The sequence below is a fragment of the Macrobrachium rosenbergii genome, chromosome 5, assembly GCF_040412425.1.
Source record: "Macrobrachium rosenbergii isolate ZJJX-2024 chromosome 5, ASM4041242v1, whole genome shotgun sequence".
Taxonomy (NCBI): Eukaryota; Metazoa; Arthropoda; class Malacostraca; order Decapoda; family Palaemonidae; genus Macrobrachium; species Macrobrachium rosenbergii.
The window spans coordinates 28,520,961-28,543,983 of record NC_089745.1 but is presented as its reverse complement, the minus strand read 5'-3'; the positions used below and the strand labels follow the sequence as shown (position 1 = coordinate 28,543,983).

The following is a 23,023-nucleotide window of genomic DNA, read 5'->3' as shown; positions in this document are numbered from 1 at the left end:
GCATAACCTAGAGCAAATTAAGACAGAAGCGACGGGAGGCTCAGAGTTACATCCACAGTGATTATACCGACAAGTAGCTGTACCTCTTGTTGCAGAATGAAGTTCCCACGGTGCATACCGAAAGAATGACGAAGAGATAGCAACGATCGGCCGTAATCTCCGTCATCCGTTACATTAATCTTCATATATGTATCCTCAGCGTCATTTAGAAAACGAATCGGCTACCCATACATCCAAACTGTCCCATATATTCTTCAAGTCTGAACGCCATTTATAAAGCCTCAAGTGCCACTTAGAGCATCTCTCTCTCTCTCTCTCTCTCTCTAGGTAGCCAGTTCAAGTTTTATAAATGGTGTTCAGACGAAGGTTAAATGGGGGAGATCAGACGCCGAAGTGGCCAATGCGACTTCTATATATACAGTATATATATATACATATATATATATATATATATATATATATATATATATACATATATATATATATATATCATATATATATATATATATATATATATATATATATATATATATATATATATATATATATATAAATATATATACATATAATATATATATATATATAAATATATATATATATATATATATATATATATATATATATATATATATATATATATATATATATATACTATATATATATATATATATATATATATATATATATATATATATATATATATATATATATATATATATATATATATATATATATATATATATATATATTTGTTTCACTCCTCTGTTTTTGTTGTTTAAATGTTTGCGCTTAAGATTCTACTGCCCTCAAGAATAATTCATTGACCAGCGACATTCTTTACAGCAAAAGATACACCGATACGTGCATACTCGTATAGCGGCTCTGACCAAATTTTATTGGGCACAGATAACCACTGTAGTCCTAGTAATACGGCATGAATGAATCCAGTTTACTGGAGGGCGGTGAGGCTAATAATGCCAGAAACTTTGAACACAAAAATATTGCGTTACATAAATAATAATAGCAATGACCATACGTACAATTTAATACCGTGTGACACGTAGCACACCATGTATTTTCTTTCACATGCAACTGCACTCGAGTCTTGATTGTGAGGTTATGTCAGTGGTCATTAAGTTAACAATAGGGAAATAAGTTCTTGCCCGTGTCAGACACTGACGTGGCTAAAAATTCGGTAATCAAAATTTTTAACGACGTCTGAAGAATGACTTTTAATCTTCCTTAGGCTTTTCATACACCATACATAGCACCTTGGAGTTGGAATTGCTTCACCCGTAGTACGTTTGTATTTTGGGAGGAAAGAAACAAACCGACATTTCAATATCGACAGTAAAATGAAAGTTATTTCCCATATGTGGAGTGAAGTCTTTTACATCCATACGAAAATTCATAAACATGAGAGAGAAGGAAGTGGGGAGGATCTACTAATATTATTAACGGCCTTGTAAGAAAACGTTCAACTTTTCAGTATACTAATGACTGCACATATTACAAACATCTTTCTAGATAACTAAACTAGAAAAATTATAAAAAATAGGGATTTTTAATACGTGCTGATTTTCGTACAACTACAAAGGTCTTCATCGCGTTGGCCTGTTTAAAGCTAGAATAGAAAATAAAAATAATTTTCATCTAGCCTGCTGTTAAGGATTACACGAGAAAAACATTTCAAACACTTCACCTCTTTTTCTCTTGTTTCATTTTCCAAAGAAAAAGAATTCTTTCTCTGGAAGAAAGATAAGACTGCTTTCTTTTATTGAAGGGCCCCTAGAGAAAGCATTGCGACCCACTGTTTCCTATATTTTGTTATATAATATTATATTTTCGTTGGACAAATAACATTTTACTTCCTTATTTTTCATTTGAATTTACCCGGCACCCTCTCTCTCTCTCTCTCTCTCTCTCTCTCTCTCTCTCTCTCTCTCTCTGTTTGTCTGTCGGTTCTCTCTTTATCCTCATCTTTCTATCTATCCATCTATCTATCAACTGATTTATCTATGTGTTTATGTATGTACACATACATACAAATATCTAACTACCTATCTATCTATATTTATATTTATATATAAATAAATATATACATACATATATATATACAATATATATATATATATATAGTATAAAGCCGTTTAAAGCCGTTTTTCACTAAAAGGGGTAGGGTAAATCATGAGGAAAAATTACAATGGTCAATGGAACATTCATATTTTATCTAATAAGTCATGGATGAAAGCTTTTTGCAGTAAACTGCCACAGCATTATCCACTTCATACACCAGCAGCTCAAATATCCCTCACAGGGGCCCATTTACCTCTAGATTTTACGCTTCACCAACCTATCCGTGTCCATTTTCTCCACACGACCAAACCATTTCAAAATACCATGATCCTTCGTTTCATTTACGTCTACGTTTTTACCACGTTCACGGATCTCAACATTTCTCAGCTTATTATATACTCCGCAAACGCCATTTTGAACAACTTCAACTAATTTCTACTCCGCAAACGCCATTTTGAACAACTTCAACTAATTTCTTTTCATTCTTTTTCAACCTCCACTCTCTAGTTTCATAAAAGAGAGTTGGCTTAGCATTCACTGCCTATACTTCCACCTTGGCTTCCATACCCCGCTACGTACTTTGCTTCACCTAATCCTAATCTATGACTTTTCTTATGCTACAACTTTCTACCTACATGTATGGTCTATTCCCTAACCTCTCGAATTACTCCATCCACACGGATATTGAAAAGCCAAGAAAATATAACCGACCCTTGTATCAGACACACTTCCACAAAAAAACCAGGAATTCTCCCACCTACATTTTCAAACACACAGTGCTCTGAATAAATTGTTTTCTGCATCATATGGTCTCTACCCCGTAAAATATCCCTCTATCGATTCTATTATGAACAATTTAAATACCTACATACATAATACATACACACACATATATATATACACGTATATATAACTGGCTTATGATAAAATCAATAGATGTAATATATACTGAATATACTGTATGTATATGTATATATATATGTGTGTGTATATATATACATATGTATATATATGAATGTATAACATAAATGCAGATATATATATATATATATATATATAATATATTTATATACATGTGTATATATATATACATATAATTGGTTTATAAAATCGATTGAGGCAATATATGTGTATATATATACAGTATATATATATATATATATATATATATATATATATATATATATATATATATATATACCTCTTTACTTATATACGTTTATATCTACATATAAATACATATATATATATATATATATATATATATATATATATATATATATATATATATATATATATATATATATACTGTATATGTGTATATACATATATTATATATATATGCATATATATATACATATGTACATGTATTATATGCTGTATATATATGTTTGTATAAGTGTGAGCGTGTGAGCGAAAATGCTATAAGTCAACAAAAGCTTGTTACAGGCATCGACACAAAAGGCACCCAATATAGAGAAGTGGAAAATACAGCAAATGAATAAACATGTAACTCACTAGCATGTAGTATGGGCCAGTTTAGAAGGCTTCCTTTCTTGCTGAGCAATGTATACTAACAATTCACTTGCAAATCTATGTATGTATATTTATATATACAATAAATAAATATATATATATATATATATATATATATATATATATATATATATATATATATATATATATATATATATATATATATATATATATGAATGTATATATGTATGTACTGAATGTATATGTGTATATATGTATGTATATATGTAAACCTATTCACCTATATAAGGGAGAATCTAAAGTTAAAATAGCATGCTGATACGTTAAGGTAATAAAGAAAATAAGAGTATATTTTGAGAAACACAAATCCAGAGCTCCAGTCCAATTCCAGTGGACTTGATAACTGAAAAAATTTCAGTGATCAAGTTCACAGAAGTTGGACGAAGCTTTAAAAGTCTTTGTATCTCAACAAATACACGCAGTATTTGATTTTTTCCGTATCTTTGATCCGTTTTCGTTAGAATTTTATATGCTGCAAGCTCGACGTAGCCATTTACCCGCCTCCATATGCAAGCAATGTCTATTTTTTGTACGTCCAGTTCTTACTTTAATTTCAAAATTAAACGCATTGTAAAGGAAAGACTATTTTTTATGATTCAAATGAAAGAGCGAAACCGTTCGAGGTTCTATTCATTTCCCAGGAGTCAGTTTAATAATTGATAGTAAGCAGCTCTCAAATAGCTCTTATCAAAATCTATTTCACAATTAGGGCAATTATAATTGAAATATGGACTAATTTTCAATACTCATGTAACATCGTAGTCAAAATAAAATTACACATTTTCGAAGATTATACGAATACTGTTATCGAAATGAATGCATTCCCTCTCTTTAGTATCTCTGATATCATCTGCACATGCATTCATGGAGAGAGAGAGAGAGAGAGAGAGAGAGAGAGAGAGAGAGAGAGAGAATTACACCATCCGCATCTACAGTGATGGCCGATTATTACGAATAACGAATGGGAATAAAGCTGTGTCGGTAGAGTGAAAGGGTAAAACACGATGGGGACGGGTCAATTGGCCAATCAGGCAGCGGTAGGTGGGTGGGTTCTCTTATCATGTGGTCCGTGACAACGAACATGGAGTCCAATATCTTCTTGCGGGAGGCATTAGGAAGCCGGTTGTCATCACGGGGAGGCGGCATCAGTCTCAGGACAGGAAGGCCGTGAAGGACATCCCTTGTGTGAAATTCAGCCACGGCGCTTTCAATTTGATTAAAGCTCTAACAATCCTTCCTCGTCCTTATGAATGGGATGGAGTTTAGGGTTTCCGTTCCACATTTTGGCATACATATTCCCTTGTCTTGCTTTGAAACTACTGCAATCCATAAATGGTCGAACTTGGAGCATTTCTTTAGCCCGTGAGAAAGCTGTATATTCCAATTCACAGAGGAACTAAAAGCGAAAGGAGAACTCTTAGACGAGAACAGATTTCATCGTTCAAACTCACAACTCGGTCCTCTCATCTCTCACGTTATGTAAATTTACATCCATGTACACACATACACGTGAAAATATATCCAAGTATATACATCAGCTCACAGGTATACTTGTACACAGACATGCAGTGAATTTAGTAAGTTAGTTCTTGATTGCGTGACCGCAAGGATCTCGACCCTCTACCGGCTTAAAGCCCGCGTGACTGCCATCCTTGGGAGAAGGGACCAGATAAAGGATTTTAATGGAAAATTGAAGCATAGGAGGACAGAAAGTATTACATGCATGCATAAATACACGCACGCGCACAAAAATACATATATATATATATATATATATATATATATATATATATATATATATATATATATATATATATATATATATATACATATACGTGTGCGTGTGTGTATGTTTCATATGACGCTAAGCAAGAATCCTGTACCTAAAGAAATACATTAGTGAAATTTTTTCTTAAGCGAAGTGCTTCACTGAATTTGCTCACCCTCAATATACTCTCGACCTCTTAATATTTGTCTTGTTATTATACTTAACGGTTATTTGTGTCACCTATGTTCTTCTTTGCACTTTTTAAAGACTTTATTTTATAAATACGTGAAAATACTGATTTTCTTTTGGCACAGGACTGCGCTATATGATTGTCTTGTTTCTTGTCCGCTTTCCTCTCCATTTATCTCTGTCATTCTTAACCATCATCAAGTTCTTGTTGTATTCCGACTAAAGCCACCATTTTCGTGTCCCTCCTCTTTCTCCTCCTCCTCCTTCTTTTTCTCTTCCATGTTCCCTTCCTCACCAAGACTCTAGATGACATATGATCGTTTTTCCGTGGGTGTCCCTCTCGTCACTTGGGAAGGCCAAGGTGTTTTATGATTCTTCGTGGCACAGCTGAAGTTGCTTGCCATCTTGCAAAATGGAAATGCTCATTTTTTTTGCGGTCCTCGGTACGCCATGCTCTTGTCGTGTCCGTGATCTATTAGCGTTTTCCTGTTTGCAGTAAAGGCGGACGAGCAGAGGCCGTCAAAGGTCGCCTTCCGGCCACAGATCAGGAGAGGGTGGGTGAAGTAATGCTGGGTGTGCTGTTCGTATTTTGGGGCTTTTGGAAAGATAGGAAAGTACAGCTTCTGATTTCTTTTCTCAGAGCTTCTATCTTCTTCTGAAATATCGGTACCTTTAAAAAGTTATAGCATTCGTGAAAGAGTAGTATCTGGAAAAGTGCATATTTCCCTAAATATGCCTTTAAAAAATCCGGTTCATAATTTCAAGAAGACTGCTGTGTTGCTTGTATACCATTTTAAAGATAATCGTTACTTCAAATGAGAATGGCAATAGGAGGTGGAATATAGAAGTAGAAAAGCGACTGATAACTGACAGGACCTTTATGGACCCGGAATAGTCTTATAAGAGGCCACGACCTCAAATTAAAAGTATTCCTCGCAAACCCGTAATTCTGGCTGCGAGGATCATGAATAAAAGAACTTAATTCTCTTAGTCATTTACTCAGCCAAATATTCGCTTTTTAATACCCCTCCAGTCATGATAATCATAATTAACAGGATGTACTAGCTCAGGTGATGGCGGATGATCAAGAAGTATTTATATCTCAGGCAAGCAGATTATGCTTTTGGCTCAGGTTGCTTGTATGTTTGTTAGTGGATTACGCAAAACGTTACTCGTGGGTTTTTACGAAAATTTCACATAGAGAATTTTCGTGAATGGCAACAAGTGATGAAATTTTGAGAGATACGAATGTTAGTTTGGGGTGAAGGGGTTTTGGGGAGAGGACTGTTAAGCCTTGGAAGAGGTTTGCTTTTTCTGGAAGCTCTCGGAATAACTTATAAAATGGTGTACTCAACCATCCATGTAAAGCATGAACGGGTGCTTAAGTAACAAAAACATTTAGCTATTTGAAGAAAGGGTACCTTTAAGAAAATGCCACTCACGTTTATTTATACATAAATAGTTGCATACATACTTGCTATACAACACATCGAGGTGTTCTAAACAAACACAAATGGCAAGAAAGGGCAGTAAGTGTCAACAGACAGCTAGGCCTAGATATACTTACGTGCTGGTAAAGGGAAATATGTACTGATAGGCAAGTAGATAGACAGACAGGCGGAATTATGATGCATGCTTGACATAAAAACACCTTATAATGAATCACATAACCAGAGAGATCAGCACAGAAAAAAAGATATGAAGGAAAGCCTAAATTACACAAAAGTAAGGCAATATAAAAATCTCGCGAAAATTGTGTTTAACATTTCCACATAACCTATAAAGAGGGGGAGATAAAAACCCACCAGACTGTGAAAAGTTATTTCAGGAGTTGAATTTTCTTCTCCTCTCTTGGGACTTTTTGCTCTCTCCAGTCTTGCACGATAGCTTTTTCTTCTTTATTACATTATTAGATGGATGCTTTGTCCTTTCCGGAGAATTTTCACTCGCTAAGTTTTTATTCTTGTATTATGTTAATTTTTGTCAATATCACCGTCAAAAAGAAAATCCTGAATCCTTCTCCATACTTATTTTCAACCCCTTTCCGTTCTTTCATCCAACATCCTCTTATTCCAAACCCTAACCCCCAACCAACCCCGGGGCCAACTCTGCCCAACCCCCACTTCTTTTTTTGAGACATTTAACCAGCCTCATTCTGAATCCTTCGCCAAATCTTCAGTCTTTATTTTTTCTTTCTTTAACCTTCACTCTATTTCCATGTCCTAATTCTCCCCAGATGGTATTTTCCTCCTTCACTTTTTCTTCTTTGTTTTTTCACTTCTCTCCCCCACCCCCACCCCTCTCTCTCTCTCTCTCTCTCGTTTCTCTATCTCATCAAGAAGGCAGGTCAGACAAGGCTGCACACACCCAACCGCCCTCACTGATAAAACTATTCGAGAGGAAAACGCGCGCATGAGGCCAAACGTGGCGAGCTTCGTAATATGAAGGGGAGTAGAAATGTATCCCCAGGACTTTAGTACACGGATTTCCATGCTTGATGGGTGATAGGTTGCTTGTAATTAAGATAATATTCTAGAGATATTACCAAAATATAGTCGTTTGTATATGTGTGTGCAGCAGATGATAATTAGACTGATTTAGTGATTAGCAGTTGATTATTCTTCTATAAATGAATTGTATAAAGCCAGATGAATTCATGCACGTGTCAGGAGCACTTTTCGTGGGTATTTAGCTGCTAGCCTTTCTTTTGAGCATGACAGCTTTTAGTTATCATAAGTACAGGAATTTGTGATATAGACAGTTATCTTTCTTTTTTCATGGGTACTGGCTTAACCGTAAAGGACAGAAAAAGAAAGCAAAAAGTCACAAGCCTAAACCCGAGGAGGCAGATCAGCTCCTTATGAAAGAAATTTATAAGGGTCTGGCCAAGTAAAACTTGGGGGAAAATTCCAAGGACTAGCGATAAAGGGAGCGGTCTACCAATCGAGCGATCTTTTGACTGCTGGATCTCCACAAAGTAAACGTGGAATGCAGTAACCTGACGAGTGAACCTTGGCCACCTGGGAGGATGATCGATACCTAGCAATGGTAAGTCTTTCCATACAGTCAGCTCGTTCGTCCTAGTGATGGATGATCTGACGTGCTTCTAAGAATCTATTCAAGCTACTGACTGAGTGCCACTTTAAGATGAAAGTTCCTCTCCCGATGGACTACAGTAGAGTACAATTGGCATCATAAATGACAACCACACATTGCGGTTATCATTCCCAAAAGGTACATTGATGATCTAAGCATTGATATCTCATCTGGATGGGTCATACGCAGAGGACCCTCAAACACAACGACTCTATGAAAACAAGGGACAAACATGAATATGCCGCAACTAACTTTGATGGGCTATCGATCAACGAACTGCTTAGTTCGGGTTTCAAATGTGAAATGTTTCGTCGTTTATTAATATTTTTGCGAATCCAAACATGTAAATAAAAAAAAAAAAAATTGCCGCAGAACTTGAATTACAGTTTTTAACGTGACTTTTCAGTACACGAACACACACACACACACACATATATATATATATATATATATATATATATATATATATATATATATATATATATATATATATATATATATAATGTATACAGAAAGAGAGAGAGAGAGAGAGAGAGAGAGAGAGAGAGAGAGATTTCTAAAGACAAACATTAAACATTAAGTTAATGATAAAAAGGATGTTATCGCAAAACAGATGTGCGTATTCATGATAAAACGCTTTATATCCACAGATTCTGTCCTAGTCTTGTCTCCCATAGATGGAGACAGAGTTGTTGAAGTGTCACAAGCTATTGGAGTGAAAGAATAGAAAAATTTGGGAACAGAGAAAGGAAAGAATGAAAAAAAGAATGACGAGATTTATTCGTCTTTTCTTCTTCTTCTCCTTATGCAGTTAAACTGGAAAATGCTGCAAAGAATTTTTCATGTGAGAAAAAAAAGAAAGAGGTGAAAAAAATTCGTCACCGGGGCATGAGGCCCGTGAGCAGATTCGGGGAGTAAAACTGCGGTCTCATTTACATATGGCGGAAGATCCTATTTTCTGTTTTATTGTCCAGTAGCCAATTCCGTTCTACGTATAGCCATTGGATTGGGAGCTTTCACAGCGCTAAATTGGATTTATTGAACCATTTTCAAAAAAAAGCTAACAAGATTAAGCTGTGTGATACACTTTACTCGGGATTTTGAAGGTTTAATTTTGGAAAAAAATGGGGAAAAGAAAAAGAAAACAAGTAAAAGGTCAGAGAGAGAGAGAGAGAGAGAGAGAGAGAGAGAGAGAGAGAGAGACCTTTTCCTCTAGTATTTGTTGAGGTGGAAAAGGCTAGAAAATGGAATGCAATTTTATTTAAAAAGTATCGGAGTGGTAGAACGACATCAACGGAAAATAGAAACGACTTTTTTCCGATAAGACTTTCTAATCTATTTTTTCCTTATCGTGGTAATACTCGTACAAGGCGGTGTTAAAAGCAACACACACTGAAAAAAATGAAAATAGGAAAAAAACATTTCTTTATTTTTTTGTTTGTTTTTACTGGGACTTTTTTTCTTGAAATAGTCATTTCGCGTACATAACCAGAAAGATGAATCAGAGACTTCCATTTTTTCCTTCCCGGAAATATATATTTTTAAGGAACCTCTTTGACAAAAATCAACAAAAATATAGAAACTCCTGTACGGATAGGGACGATTTTGAAAATAGCCGCATTTCATGGGACCTGCTCTCACATCCTTAAAATACTCTCTTTCCAGATATAGCCGCTATGTCGATCTCGACATGACTTTTTTTTTTTAATTGTTATTGGTTTCCGTATTCTGTGTCAACTTTGTTATACGTGGTGATACAGACTTCCGATAAAATAATTGATACACCGAGAAAAAATACAAAAGAAGTTTCAGTTTGAAATAGTCAAAAGCGATCTCTCCGCGTTCGGATAAAACGAGATTTCTTTTCTGTTTCTTGTTTGAAGAGACCTAAGCCAATCGTCCTTTTCTCTCTCCCAGTTGTCAACAGCCATGCCTTGCAATCACGGCGTTTTCATTTCATTTTTTCGTTTTATGTTCTTGTTACTTGAAAAGATATTGAAATTGGGTATTTGCACAGGGAGAGATATAATAATAATAATAATAATAATAATAATAATAATAATAATAATAATAATAATAATAATAATAATAATAATAATAATAATAATCGTCCTTATGGAAGCAAAGGTTGGATTTTGAATGAGAATGCCAGAGAAAGGTTATGGGAGTTGAGAAGAGCTGTCTGCTTATTATATAATTAAAGAGTAAAGCAGAGTTAAAGCATAGGAAGTGTATAGACATAACGATGTAGTAAGGTTGTGATGGGTGACAAGGAAATATACCGAGGTACAATAATATGAGTTTTTTTGGTCATGTAGATGAACTGATAGAGACAGCGCCGGTGAAAAGACTTGAATGAAAGAGTATACCTCAGTAAAAACAAAATAAATAAATAAAAAGGAGTACTTGTCAAATAGCAGAGATCATGTCCTCTTTTCCCTGAGGTTATCAAGCCGTCAGGAAAGGGCGTTTTGGTAAAGAAAAAATACAACTGTAATAAAAACAAGAATTTTGGCACTATCTATAACAGCTAAAATCAATGTGAAAATGGAGACGTCTGCGAAAAACAAGAAATTGGGCGAGATAGCCCTATTACCGTAATCCCAGGATTTAAAGGATTTCCTGAAAATAAGGCAGTGAATTAGGCTGCCGTGAACTCCCCCCACCTGTAATTACCATGTCCATTTGTGAAATAATAACGGAAATGACCAGGCTGAAGCAGCAATGAACAACACGAGGGAAATGCATGAAGGAATCACGATAAATGAAAACGGCATGACGGATTATTTACGTAATGAAAAATCCATTGAAAAAATTTTATTGTTTTTAGCCATTTCAGCCTGTCGCAGAATTTCCCCGGAAATATAAATAAATATTTAAAGATGGCCTGAGGTTCATACGAGCATAAGCAATTCTGTGCTCTGAGCATTCTCTCCTTGGTTGCATGTACTTGACCATGTGTTATGCTTACAAATATGGAAAAGCATCCGTAGAGAAATCTACATGCAATGAGGCTCAAAGGTGACTATAGAGTAAGGTGTAAGATGTATAAAGGGTTGCTTCCTCGTCTCATCAGTAAAACAGTGACACCATGGAAAACGGGTTACTGCAACATGGCAACTATACAATGGTGCAACACTCATCTCAAGTTTGCAAGGTACGGGGATCTTCCAAAGAATCCCGCCCACCTCTCCTCCATTTGTAAATGAGCAACTGCATTTGCTAGGGCCAAAAAAAATGGCGTAAGGCTAGCAAATTCACCCCAGAAGACTTGCTTAGACTTGTGCCTGCATCCTTTTGGCGCCACCCTTCCAAAGGGGAAACCGGGGCAGAGTAAAAGCACATATACGTATATTGGGTAAGGGCTGGGGGTGCAAGAAGAACTGAAAAGGGTGAGAAATACAGAGATACGGAGGAAAGGTAGAAGGGTATTGTGAGTGAAAAGGCGAATCAGAGTATTTTGAGGTGGTTCGGTCACAAAAAAAAAGGAAAATGATAAATCGTAGAAAAGCGCATTCAATTCCGGAGCGTCAGGAAGCGAGGGACACATAGCGTGAAAGCCATTTTGGAAAGAAAGGACTTCAGGTTCTAAAGGACGCAGTGTGCAAGGGCGTTCGACGTACTACTGATGAGCCTACTGCGTAGGTGTATGAAGCGGATAATGATATAGAGAATATGGAAGTTATCAGCAAAGAAAGGTTCATCAACGATTCGGCAGCTTAAAAGTGAATTTGGCGTTAAGCATTGTATTTTCTTCCCTTTTAGGGAAAATGCTCTAATGGTGAAGAAAAATGCAAACATACACACACAGACACATATGCAAGCACACACATACACACACACACATATATATAAATATATATATATATATATATATATATATATATATATATATATATATATATATATATATATATATATGCACACACACATATACATATACAGTATATACACGCAGAAGTTCAAATATACTTAGAATGAAATATACGCACACGTTAAAATGTAAGAGCATGTCTGCGAACACATGCATAAAAGAGATAAGGGAAACAAGAAGCATAAATAAAACATTCAAAATCCCCATATTTGAGTAACAAGCATCACGTTATCCCGCGACAAGCTGCCGTATTAAAACTGCAGAAATGCGGATAAAGATAATGGCGAAGAAAATAGGAGGGGAAACCTCTTAAACAAAGTTTCAGTTAAATAATGAAAAACTAAAAGAGGAACGAATGTCATAACAACTCAACTACCAAGAGATTTTCCTTTTCTGTTTTGAGCGAGTGGTAACCTTGCCAATAACGAACGATGCATAAGCAGATATATGTATATATGTACAGTATATATATACATATATTCGCGCGCGCACACACACACACACACATACAGTATATATAATGTGTGTGAACGTGTAGAGAGAGAGAGAGAGAGAGAGAGAGAGAGAGAGAGAGAGAGAGAGAGAGAGAGAGAGAACCACAAATCTCGTTTAATATCGAGTAAACTAAAATCAAAGGCACAGGTTTGAATGCTATCCATGGTAAAAGCACTAATCAATAATCTTTAGGCGTAAGTTATTCCCATGTATAGGGAATTCAACATTATAAGGTCTTTGTGGCTTAGTATCCCTGTACGAAGACAAATTCACCGTGCATAAGTGACAAAAATTATACATATATATATATATATATATATATATATATATATATATATATATATATATATATATATATATATATATATATATATATATATATATATATATATATATATATATATATATATATATATATATATATATATATATATATATATTATATATATATTTGTATATATATATATAATATATGTATATATATATATATCTATGAATATATAATATATATACATATATTATATATATATATATATATATATATATATATATATATATATATATATATATATATATAATATACCAGTATAGATATATATAGGACACTCATCGTACCTATAAAAAAACAACACAAAACATGTACAGAAAGAAAAAGGGTCGAGTGAAGAGAAAATGACTGTGTTATTGACAAAACGAATTGCCTTTCATTCAACCACATCAAGGAACGAACCACAAGACGATGATTCCCAGATATGAGAGCAATATTCCACACACGGACGAATAAGGAAAACGCACAGCATTATCAAATGGAGTGGTGAAACGATCTTAAAACGTATACTTAATTATCTATGAAGAAAGTTAGCATTATGACCAATGCCCGATGGGGATTTCTCCAATAATAGTTTTATGCGATCTTAAAACTTAAAATGTTGATAAAAAAGACAATGTCAATTTCCTTTTCGCTACATACATTTCATAACCGGATGGAAGAAGGGAGTAAAGTAGAAACTGTCTCATGGGCATTGAATTTGACAAAGTTTCGGAGGTTCCATCTAGTTAAGTTCTCGATATCAGAATTAATCGATGCAAGAATATTTCCAGGATGAGTGAGAACAACAGAAGAGTGCTGGTGGTTCAAAGCAGAATTAATATTGGCAGTAGTATCATCATGAATAAGTACAAGGGGTAGACCGCAAAGGTTATGGATACAAAGAAAAATAGTATGTGGCAAAGAAACCTAGAGTAACACAAGATGTGGGGAAGGAAGCAGACGTTGAACAGTCTACAACTAAATAAATAAACTGTGTAGACATCAGGAACAAGTTTACAGAGAAGCTATTTGGAGAAAAATGTGTCTGTAAATAAGTTTGTAACCGTATATAAATGAATGTAAACCATTATTACTTAAACTATGCACGCATAAGCACACACACACACACACACACACACACATATATATATATATATATATATATATATATATATATATATATATATATATATATATATATATATATATACATATACATACCGAATATGTGTATATACATATATATGTGTGTGTGTGTTAAAGCACGGGTGGGCTAAGGAAACAGGCCTATTTCAACATTTTTCTTTTCTTTATTCCGACGTTTCTTAATACATCATCACATCTTCTGGGAATACGTTAACAAATATGATCCATTAAGAAACTGTCTTAAATTAAAACTCCATAAAAAAGTAAAATGACTAAAAATAACCAATTATAAAAATTCACTTAAAAGCTTAAACCGCCGATCAACCTTCAGTTAACAGAAAGGAAGAGGGAATGACGTAAGGAAAGACAAAAGTAGAAACGTTAGCTCAAATACAGTTGGAAGGAAGAAGTTTGGGTGTTAATTTGGGGAACTAAATGCTTAATGAGCAACGACTCTAGAATAGGTGGTTCGTGAGGATTTTTTTGTTTGTCGTATGATACAAAATCTTCATATATAAATATATATATATATATGAAATTTTTATCACACCGTGATTTATATACAATCATGAAGCTACAAATGTCGCTTAATATCGAATTCACGCTACCTCTGGATATCTCCGTTGGAGAATTGTCGCCGAAGGGGAATTTTATATAAGTGATAAATGAATTGGAATCGTCAGGACACGAACCCGTGACACGAAAACCTATTCAGCGACTCCAGTGGACGTTAACCATTGAGCCATCAAGAGAGGTATAAGTCTTATGCCGAGATGTTGTACTGCTTTTACCCGTCGTGACCGGGGAAATGTACTAGCCTCGGCAATGACCCACCTCCGCCATGACAGTTCATTGGTGCGTTTGGAACACGCAGCTCTTATTATGAAATTTTTATCAATGGTTAACGTCCACTGGAGTCGCTGAATAGGTTTTCGTGTCACGGGTTCGTGTCCCGACGATTCCAATTCATTTATCACTTATATAAATTCCCCTTCGGCGACAATTCTCCAACGGAGATATCCTGAGGTAGCGTGAATTCGATATTAAGCGACATTTGTAGCTTCACGATTATATATATATATATATATATATATATATATATATATATATATATATATATATATATATATATATATATATATATATATGTGTGTGTATATGTGTGTGTGTGTGTGTGGATGTGTGTGTGGGTGTGTGGATGTGTGTATATATAAATCATAATTATCCTATTTATATACACTTTTCATAAGCAACAGCACACACACTAGGTCATGAACGATCCTAAGTTGTCTCATTGATGAACTTGTATACATTATAACACAACATAACATAGCACTATGAAAACAACTCTTAATCTTTTAAATATCTGCTTCGCCACATCCTTGACATTACTCTCAATTTCCAATGAAATTCTGATACTCTAAAATAGATCTCTGGAGCGTCCTGTGCACTATTACTCATCTCTCAGAAAACACCTGTGTATTACTGGTTGTTTCCTATGATTCGTAAAGCGTTAGGGAAGGAGGGTATGATTCAACTGAGTGATGCTGTGGAGCTAAAAAATGGTTTGAAGAGCAGATTTATTGATTTACTTGTCTGGAGCTGTGACATATCTTAGGGGTAACAATGTTAACTGCTCGTAATAAAAACTCAGAAAGCAGGGAAAATATCATTCTGTTGGTTTTTAAATAATGATCTGTTTTCCATAACCGGCTGGCTAATATGCCACACCATGTATGATCAGTTGATTGGTTTGCAGTCTGCAAAATCGCTCGAGAACGTGATGCTTGATATATCTTGTTTTAAACGCATACGATTCACGAAAGATCAAGGGTATTAAGACAAAAATGGTAGTAGGTTAAAAAATTTATCCGACTATATCGAGTATGTTTGAGTCTATTTTCTGGGACAGATTATCATCTTACCGTGTCCAGCATTAGATGACAAACAGTTTACTGGAGCCTTAATCATACTGCTATTTAAACGTTGCTATACAGGTGAGGCAGCGTTTTAACAAGGCAAGGCAACTGTTGCCAAAACAGTGTCAACTACTATATCGAGTCTCATGAAACAAAAAACGGCGTTCAATAAAAAGAAATATAATAAAAATCTCTGCTGAGATCATTCCGCTTTATGTGAACATCAAAAGGCGAAGAACAATGCCCGCCAGAATTACTGCGACGGTGTTGTTCACTCTGTTCATGAACATCACAAATGATACCTTTTCGTCATTCCCACTCGGTCACATGTGCTTCTCTTTGTAAGCCCCATTTTTAGATATTCACTATTGGCACTGTTTGTTTAGGTTTACGTCTGACAGCCGTCTGCTCCGATAGCAATGAAGAGTCGAAACAGCTTCCTTGCAGGTGTCATGCGAAGGGCTGAGAGTGCCTCCGTTGCATATAATTGTCACTACAAAAGTGTATCAGCAACATGTACACAGTGAGACGATGAATGGTTGCATACATAAGCATGAACGTTCAGAGACGAGAAATCTGGTAAAATTTTCGTGGATATCAACGCTTAACTATTTGTGTACTTTAATTTTTTCCATAAAACATACCATCAATCAACTGGGTGAACATTAAAAAAAACGATTAAAAGAGACTCCTTGCTAAGATCATAGAAAACAGTAAAATAGCAGTAACAATGAAATGCAACTCATACATATCTTCAGAATAATTACATATGCTGCGTGTAAACAAATTTCTCTCAAATATGTAAACATATATATATATATATATATAATATATATATATATATATATATATATATATATATATATATACAGTATATAAAATCATATATGTGTATATATACTTATAATTTTATATATATACATACATATATACATTATATATATATATATATATATATATATATATATATATATATATATATATATGTATATATGTATGTATATATATAAATTATATATACACATATATGATTTTATATACTGTATATATATATATATATATATATATATATATATATACAGTATATAAAATCATATATGTGTATATATACAGTATATAAAATTATATGTGTATATATACTATAATTATATATATATACATTATATATATATATATATATATATATATATATATATATATATATATATATATATATATATATATATACTGTATATACTAGCTGACCAACCCAGTGCTGCTCAGGAAAACTCTGAATGGCAACTGATAAATACTCTCACTCTTTCTCTTTTTCTCCTCCCAACACCCCATCTGCTCTCTCTCTCTCTCTCTTTTCTGTTAAGATAGTTGATTCAATTACATTGCCCAGCATTTTTGACATTTTATATTTCACCCCTTCTCACCCCCATTCCTATCGGGGCTGAACTTGGACTTGAAGGGCATCTCAGCGACCTTGAAAACTATTGATTAGACACTAATATTTGTCGTTTTTGACATTTTATTTTTCACCCCTTCTCACTCCCCCTTCCTATTGGGGCTGAACTTGGACTTAAAGGGCATTGGGAGTGTCACTTTTCATCTCAGTGACCTCGAACGCTATGGATTAGACAAATATCTGGCGCTTTTGACATTTTATTTTTCACCCCTTCTCACCCCCTCTTCCTATCAGGACTGAACTTGGGCTTAAAGGGGATCGGGAGAGTGACTATTCATCTTAGCGACCTAGAAAACTATAGATTAAACACTACTATCTGTCATTTTTGGTTATTTTTACGTCACCACCTTCCCACGCCCACCCCCCCTTCCTATTGGGGTTGAACTTAGACTTGAAAGACATAGGGAGTGTCACTATTCATCTCAGCAACCTCCAAAACTATGGATTAGACACTAACATCTGTCGTTTTCAGTTATTTTTACATGTTACCCACTTCCCACCCCACTTCCTATTGTGGCTGAACTTGGACTTAAAGGGCATCAGGAGCATCACTATTCATCTCAGCAACCTCGAAAACTATAGATTGGACACTAATATCTGTCATTTTCAGTTACTTTTACATGTCATCCCCTCCCACTCCCCTCCCTATCAGGGCTAAACTTGGACTTGAAGGCATCAGGAGTGTCACTATTCATCTCAGTGACCTCGAAAACTATGGATTAGACACCAATATCTATCATTCTCGGTTATTTTTTTGTGTCACCCCTTCCCACTCCCACCCCCTTTGGTGCTGGTGATGTCTTACCCCCTCAGTATTCTTTTCCGACAGTAAGTCACATTTATACCAAGTTTAGTAGTAATTGCCCAATGCATTTCAGAGTTATGCTGGAACATACACACACACACATACATCCATTTTTATATATACAGATAAGCACACCACAGGGGTAGATGGAAGAGACTCATCCAAAACGGTAAGCCCGTGCAGAAATGGGACTAACCTGAGAAGATAAATACATACACACACACACACACACACACACATATATATATATATATATATATATATATATATATATATATATATATATATATATATATATATATATATATATGTGTGTGTGTGTGTGTGTGTGTGTGTGTGTTGTGTGTGTGTAACTGTAATAGTCACAGTGCCCCCTTAACCTCTCGAATTCTTTGAGTTTTTTGATATGTTTGTCACTACAAAGCCTTAAGATCCAAGTGAAAGAAATATGAAGATATTATGATGTCTGGTCCTGCTACCAGACATCATATTCATATTTCTTGCACTTGGATCTTAAGGCTTTGTAGTGACAAGCGTATCCAAAAAAGCGCGAAGAATTCGAGAAGTTAAGGGAGCATTGTTACTATTACAATTACATATGTATCTGGTAAAAGTGACCAGCAGATTCAACAAATATACATATATATATATATATATATATATATATATATATATATATATATATATATATATATATATATATATGTGTGTGTGTGTGTGTGTGTGTGTGTGTGTGTGTGTGTATCATCAGGCCATGGGTTTTTTCAATGGTCCTCCTTTAGTGAACTTTTAACTTACTCCGTAATGTACCTCTTTGTACCTCCTTCCCAAAAACACTTTGTGTGTTGAACCTTTATTAGAGTCGATGAGGCTGATCCCCTAGTACTGTTCCATCTTAGCCCATGAGCGTATGCGACAGTTTTCATGGGGTTAAGATTTACCATAACATGTTTTAGGCATTTATTACCAGTCCAGGAATCTGCTAGTAAATGAGCTTTTGAGCTCATTAATTATGGAATGGCTTTACCATCCATAACGTGCAAATAAGGAAAACTTATGGAAACATTAAATATTGACTTCAACACCTTCCATTTTTTACAATGACTCTTCCGCGGAATGGTCCCGGCCTATCATCCACCGGTCTTCTTAGCTGTTAATAGGTATCAGTCTGTTGATGGTCATGAAAAAATGGATGTTGCTAGTAACCTCAACCCTGAAAGCTTAGTGGGAAATCGGAAAATGGTATAAATTTATATGGTCAATATGTGGGGTGTGTATAATATATATATATATATATATATATATATATATATATATATATATATATATATATATATATATATATATATATATATATATATATATATATATATATATATATATATATATATATATATATATATATATATATAAAGCCAACGCATCATTTAAATGGAGGTAATTTAGACGAAAATCCCTGATCGTCAGAATCACTGTCCTGGGCAGAAGAGCATTAAGAACTGTTGAGACCGATACGCGGTGATACACATCCTTTGACAATAACTTGGCTTCACTATCGTCCGGATGAATGTTTGAGAAAAAGTGAGAGAGAAATCAGGCCAGCGTTTAGGGGTTGCTCTATCATCAAGGGTTCATGCTGGTGTAAGGTCAGCTTAATTTAAATGAACACCAACTGGGAAGCACGAGTCAAAATTTTTGAAAGATGAGAGCAAATTCCACACTATTATATTATCTGAACAAACAGATTAGCGAAGTAAAGTAGTCAACACAATTCAGTAACCTATTATTTTTCTATTTATTTATTTTTTTGTTTTGTATTTTTCAGTATGCAATCGGACCTACTACGGTTACGTGGACCACACGTACCAGCTGGAGGTGCCAGCGCCCCCGGCCTCCCGCGCAGGACCTCCGCCGGTGCCCTCTCACCCTCTCTACGTACTGGAGACATCCAAGACGGAAGGCTTCAAGTGCATCCTCACTTTCGTGGCCATAGGTAGAGACCACGGCGACATCGTCCAGATCACTTTTCAGAAGTTTCACGTTGGCCATTACAACGTGGCTGCAGCCGACGGTAAGATATGCTACAGGAGATAACAAGTCTCGCCTGTATTTGCATTCATGTAAAATTTGTTCAATATGTATAACCGTATATGTATTTTTATAGCCACAAAAACCTCCGTCGCCCTCTGCGGATGGACTCGAACCAGTGCAAGGGAGGTTTCATTAAGGCAGCTCTTATGCACAATGCTGCAAAGCATGGCAAGATGAGCCGGCCTCGTTTGAATCTCTCGCGGATTGGTCCGAGTCGCTCCAGGGTAGGCAAGAGTTTCCTCATTTGATCCCCTCGGACTCAAGGCTCGTAGTGATAAGCGAGTGGAAAAGCATGCTAAGAAGTCGAGAAGTTAGAGGTCATCGTGGGTATTGAATTACACACATCTCTGGTAAAGGTAACCAGTTAATCCTATGTAAACGTGTATTTACAAATGCATTCGTTGTATATGTCTATTAATCCCATAGTTTTCTGCACATCATAGTTAAAAATTTTTTATTTTGATGAAGAGTTAAAACCTCTCCTATTTTACTCAAAAATTAATCTTCAAGTATGATTCATTACGGATCACTTTGTGAAAGTACACATAGCTATTTGTTAAATCCTTTATTAGTTTTCCATCCACCATTCCTTTCCTCTACTGCCTCTTAAAATGTCCCTTTAACGACTGCTCTTGCTCCTTTTCCACTTTTCCTGCCCATTTTGTTCTCTGTAATTCTTCGTGCGAGCTCCACTCAGCTACTTATCAGGTAATGCTCTGAAAATGATGTCCCTCTAGTCGCCTTATTTCCTTGTATACCTTGAGAGCGTCCCTTCCTGCCAACCTGTAGTCAGTGAAGGAGTTTGCTGTTTTTGTGGGTTTACAGATTTTTGTATATTATGCTTCTGCTGATACCATTTATATATATCTCAAATAATGTCTCTCGCTTTGCCTTTTGCTTCTACCTTTCCAGTTATCTTAAATAGAGGTTACAACATACTTGTATCAGGTAGTAAGCAAAGTTATTAAATTCATTCAAGACAAATCTCTCTCAAGTCCTCTCTACCTTTTCTCTCAAGCTTGTTGCACATCTCTGTTACATTAATATAACGATACATATGTAAACAACTTCCGTCCGATCGGCAGTAAATTTAAAGCAGTTTTGCGAAATATGACATAGTACTTCATATTTCTCCTAAATAATAATTCCTAAAAACCGTAGTTCAGGCTCTTACCTTTTCACAGCCATGTCAAATTACAAGATACATAAAACGAAACGACTAGCTTAATTCCTGCGTTGTCCAAGCTTTTTTTCTTTATTTTAGATCCATGTGACATACTGTATATCTAAATTTAACTAGTATATTATTTTCATACGCAGAGAAGGCCTTTTGTTAACTTTTTTTTTAAAAGAAATTCAATACTTCGCACATCGTCTTGATCATCAAAACCAACTGTCAGTTTAACCTAGACACGTACCAGTAGTTCTTCGTGGAAAGAACTGCTGCTTGCATTTTCTTACGGGTGTACTGTTCCAGAGAAGTACTCTTCAGCTTCTACAATATTTCCCGACTTGGGCTAAGGTTGTGAATTTGAGAATCATAAGTCAGAAGACCACAATGCCTGTCACCACTGTGAACCTCATTCCCTGATGTTTCATTCATTCATACCTACAAACGTAGCCGAGTTCAACATTTTTCAGAGGATAGTCGAGGACAGATTTTTTTTATTATTTTATTTATTTCTTGTACTCCAGGCTATTCCATTCGATATCGAAATAAATGAGTATATGCCTGTTCACATGGATCGATACACTGTACATATACTCCACTGGTTGTGTTTAGACAGTGTTCTTAAATCAGTAAGCACTTCGCTTCTTTATCAGTACGAGACTCCATTTAACATACTTTCGTAGTAGAAGGGTTTACATGTTCATTGCAAATCGCTTATCTCACAACATTTCACGCGTCGCTCTTTGAATAGATCACGTCCTCATCCGTTTTCCATCTTTCATGAAACGATCATATATCATCCTCGGTTCCTTTTCCTTCATCAATCAAATGTATTGTCTTTTGTTGCAAATGAGTCTTCAGTGCTCATTTTTCATAACCTTCAGACCATTTGTAAATAAATATGTAGTTTTCGCAATTTAGTTTTCGAAGAGACACATCGGACAAGAAAACGGAAAACAATATCCCCTGAAGGATGCACCAATGAGTGGCTGTATCTTAACACAGCACTGAACAGTTGATAAGTTAAATTTGTAAAAAGAATTTTTCTTTCTCCCAACTGAAGAATTCACGAG

General features: G+C 35.1%; 1 protein-coding gene and 1 long non-coding RNA gene across 2 annotated transcripts in view; one reads left to right on the top strand and one right to left on the bottom strand.

Annotated features, from left to right (window-relative positions):
- LOC136838632 (uncharacterized) overlaps nt 1-23,023 on the bottom strand; it is a 242,049-nt gene that overhangs the window by 131,002 nt on the left and 88,024 nt on the right. The gene's annotated exons all lie outside the window — the stretch shown is intronic.
- Nucleotides 1-23,023, top strand: part of LOC136838631 (uncharacterized) — a 259,640-nt gene that overhangs the window by 218,632 nt on the left and 17,985 nt on the right. Inside the window, exon 4 of the mRNA XM_067103920.1 lies at nt 20,514-20,759. Coding sequence (XP_066960021.1) covers nt 20,514-20,759 — 246 coding nt within the window. The remainder of the gene's footprint in view (nt 1-20,513; nt 20,760-23,023) is intronic.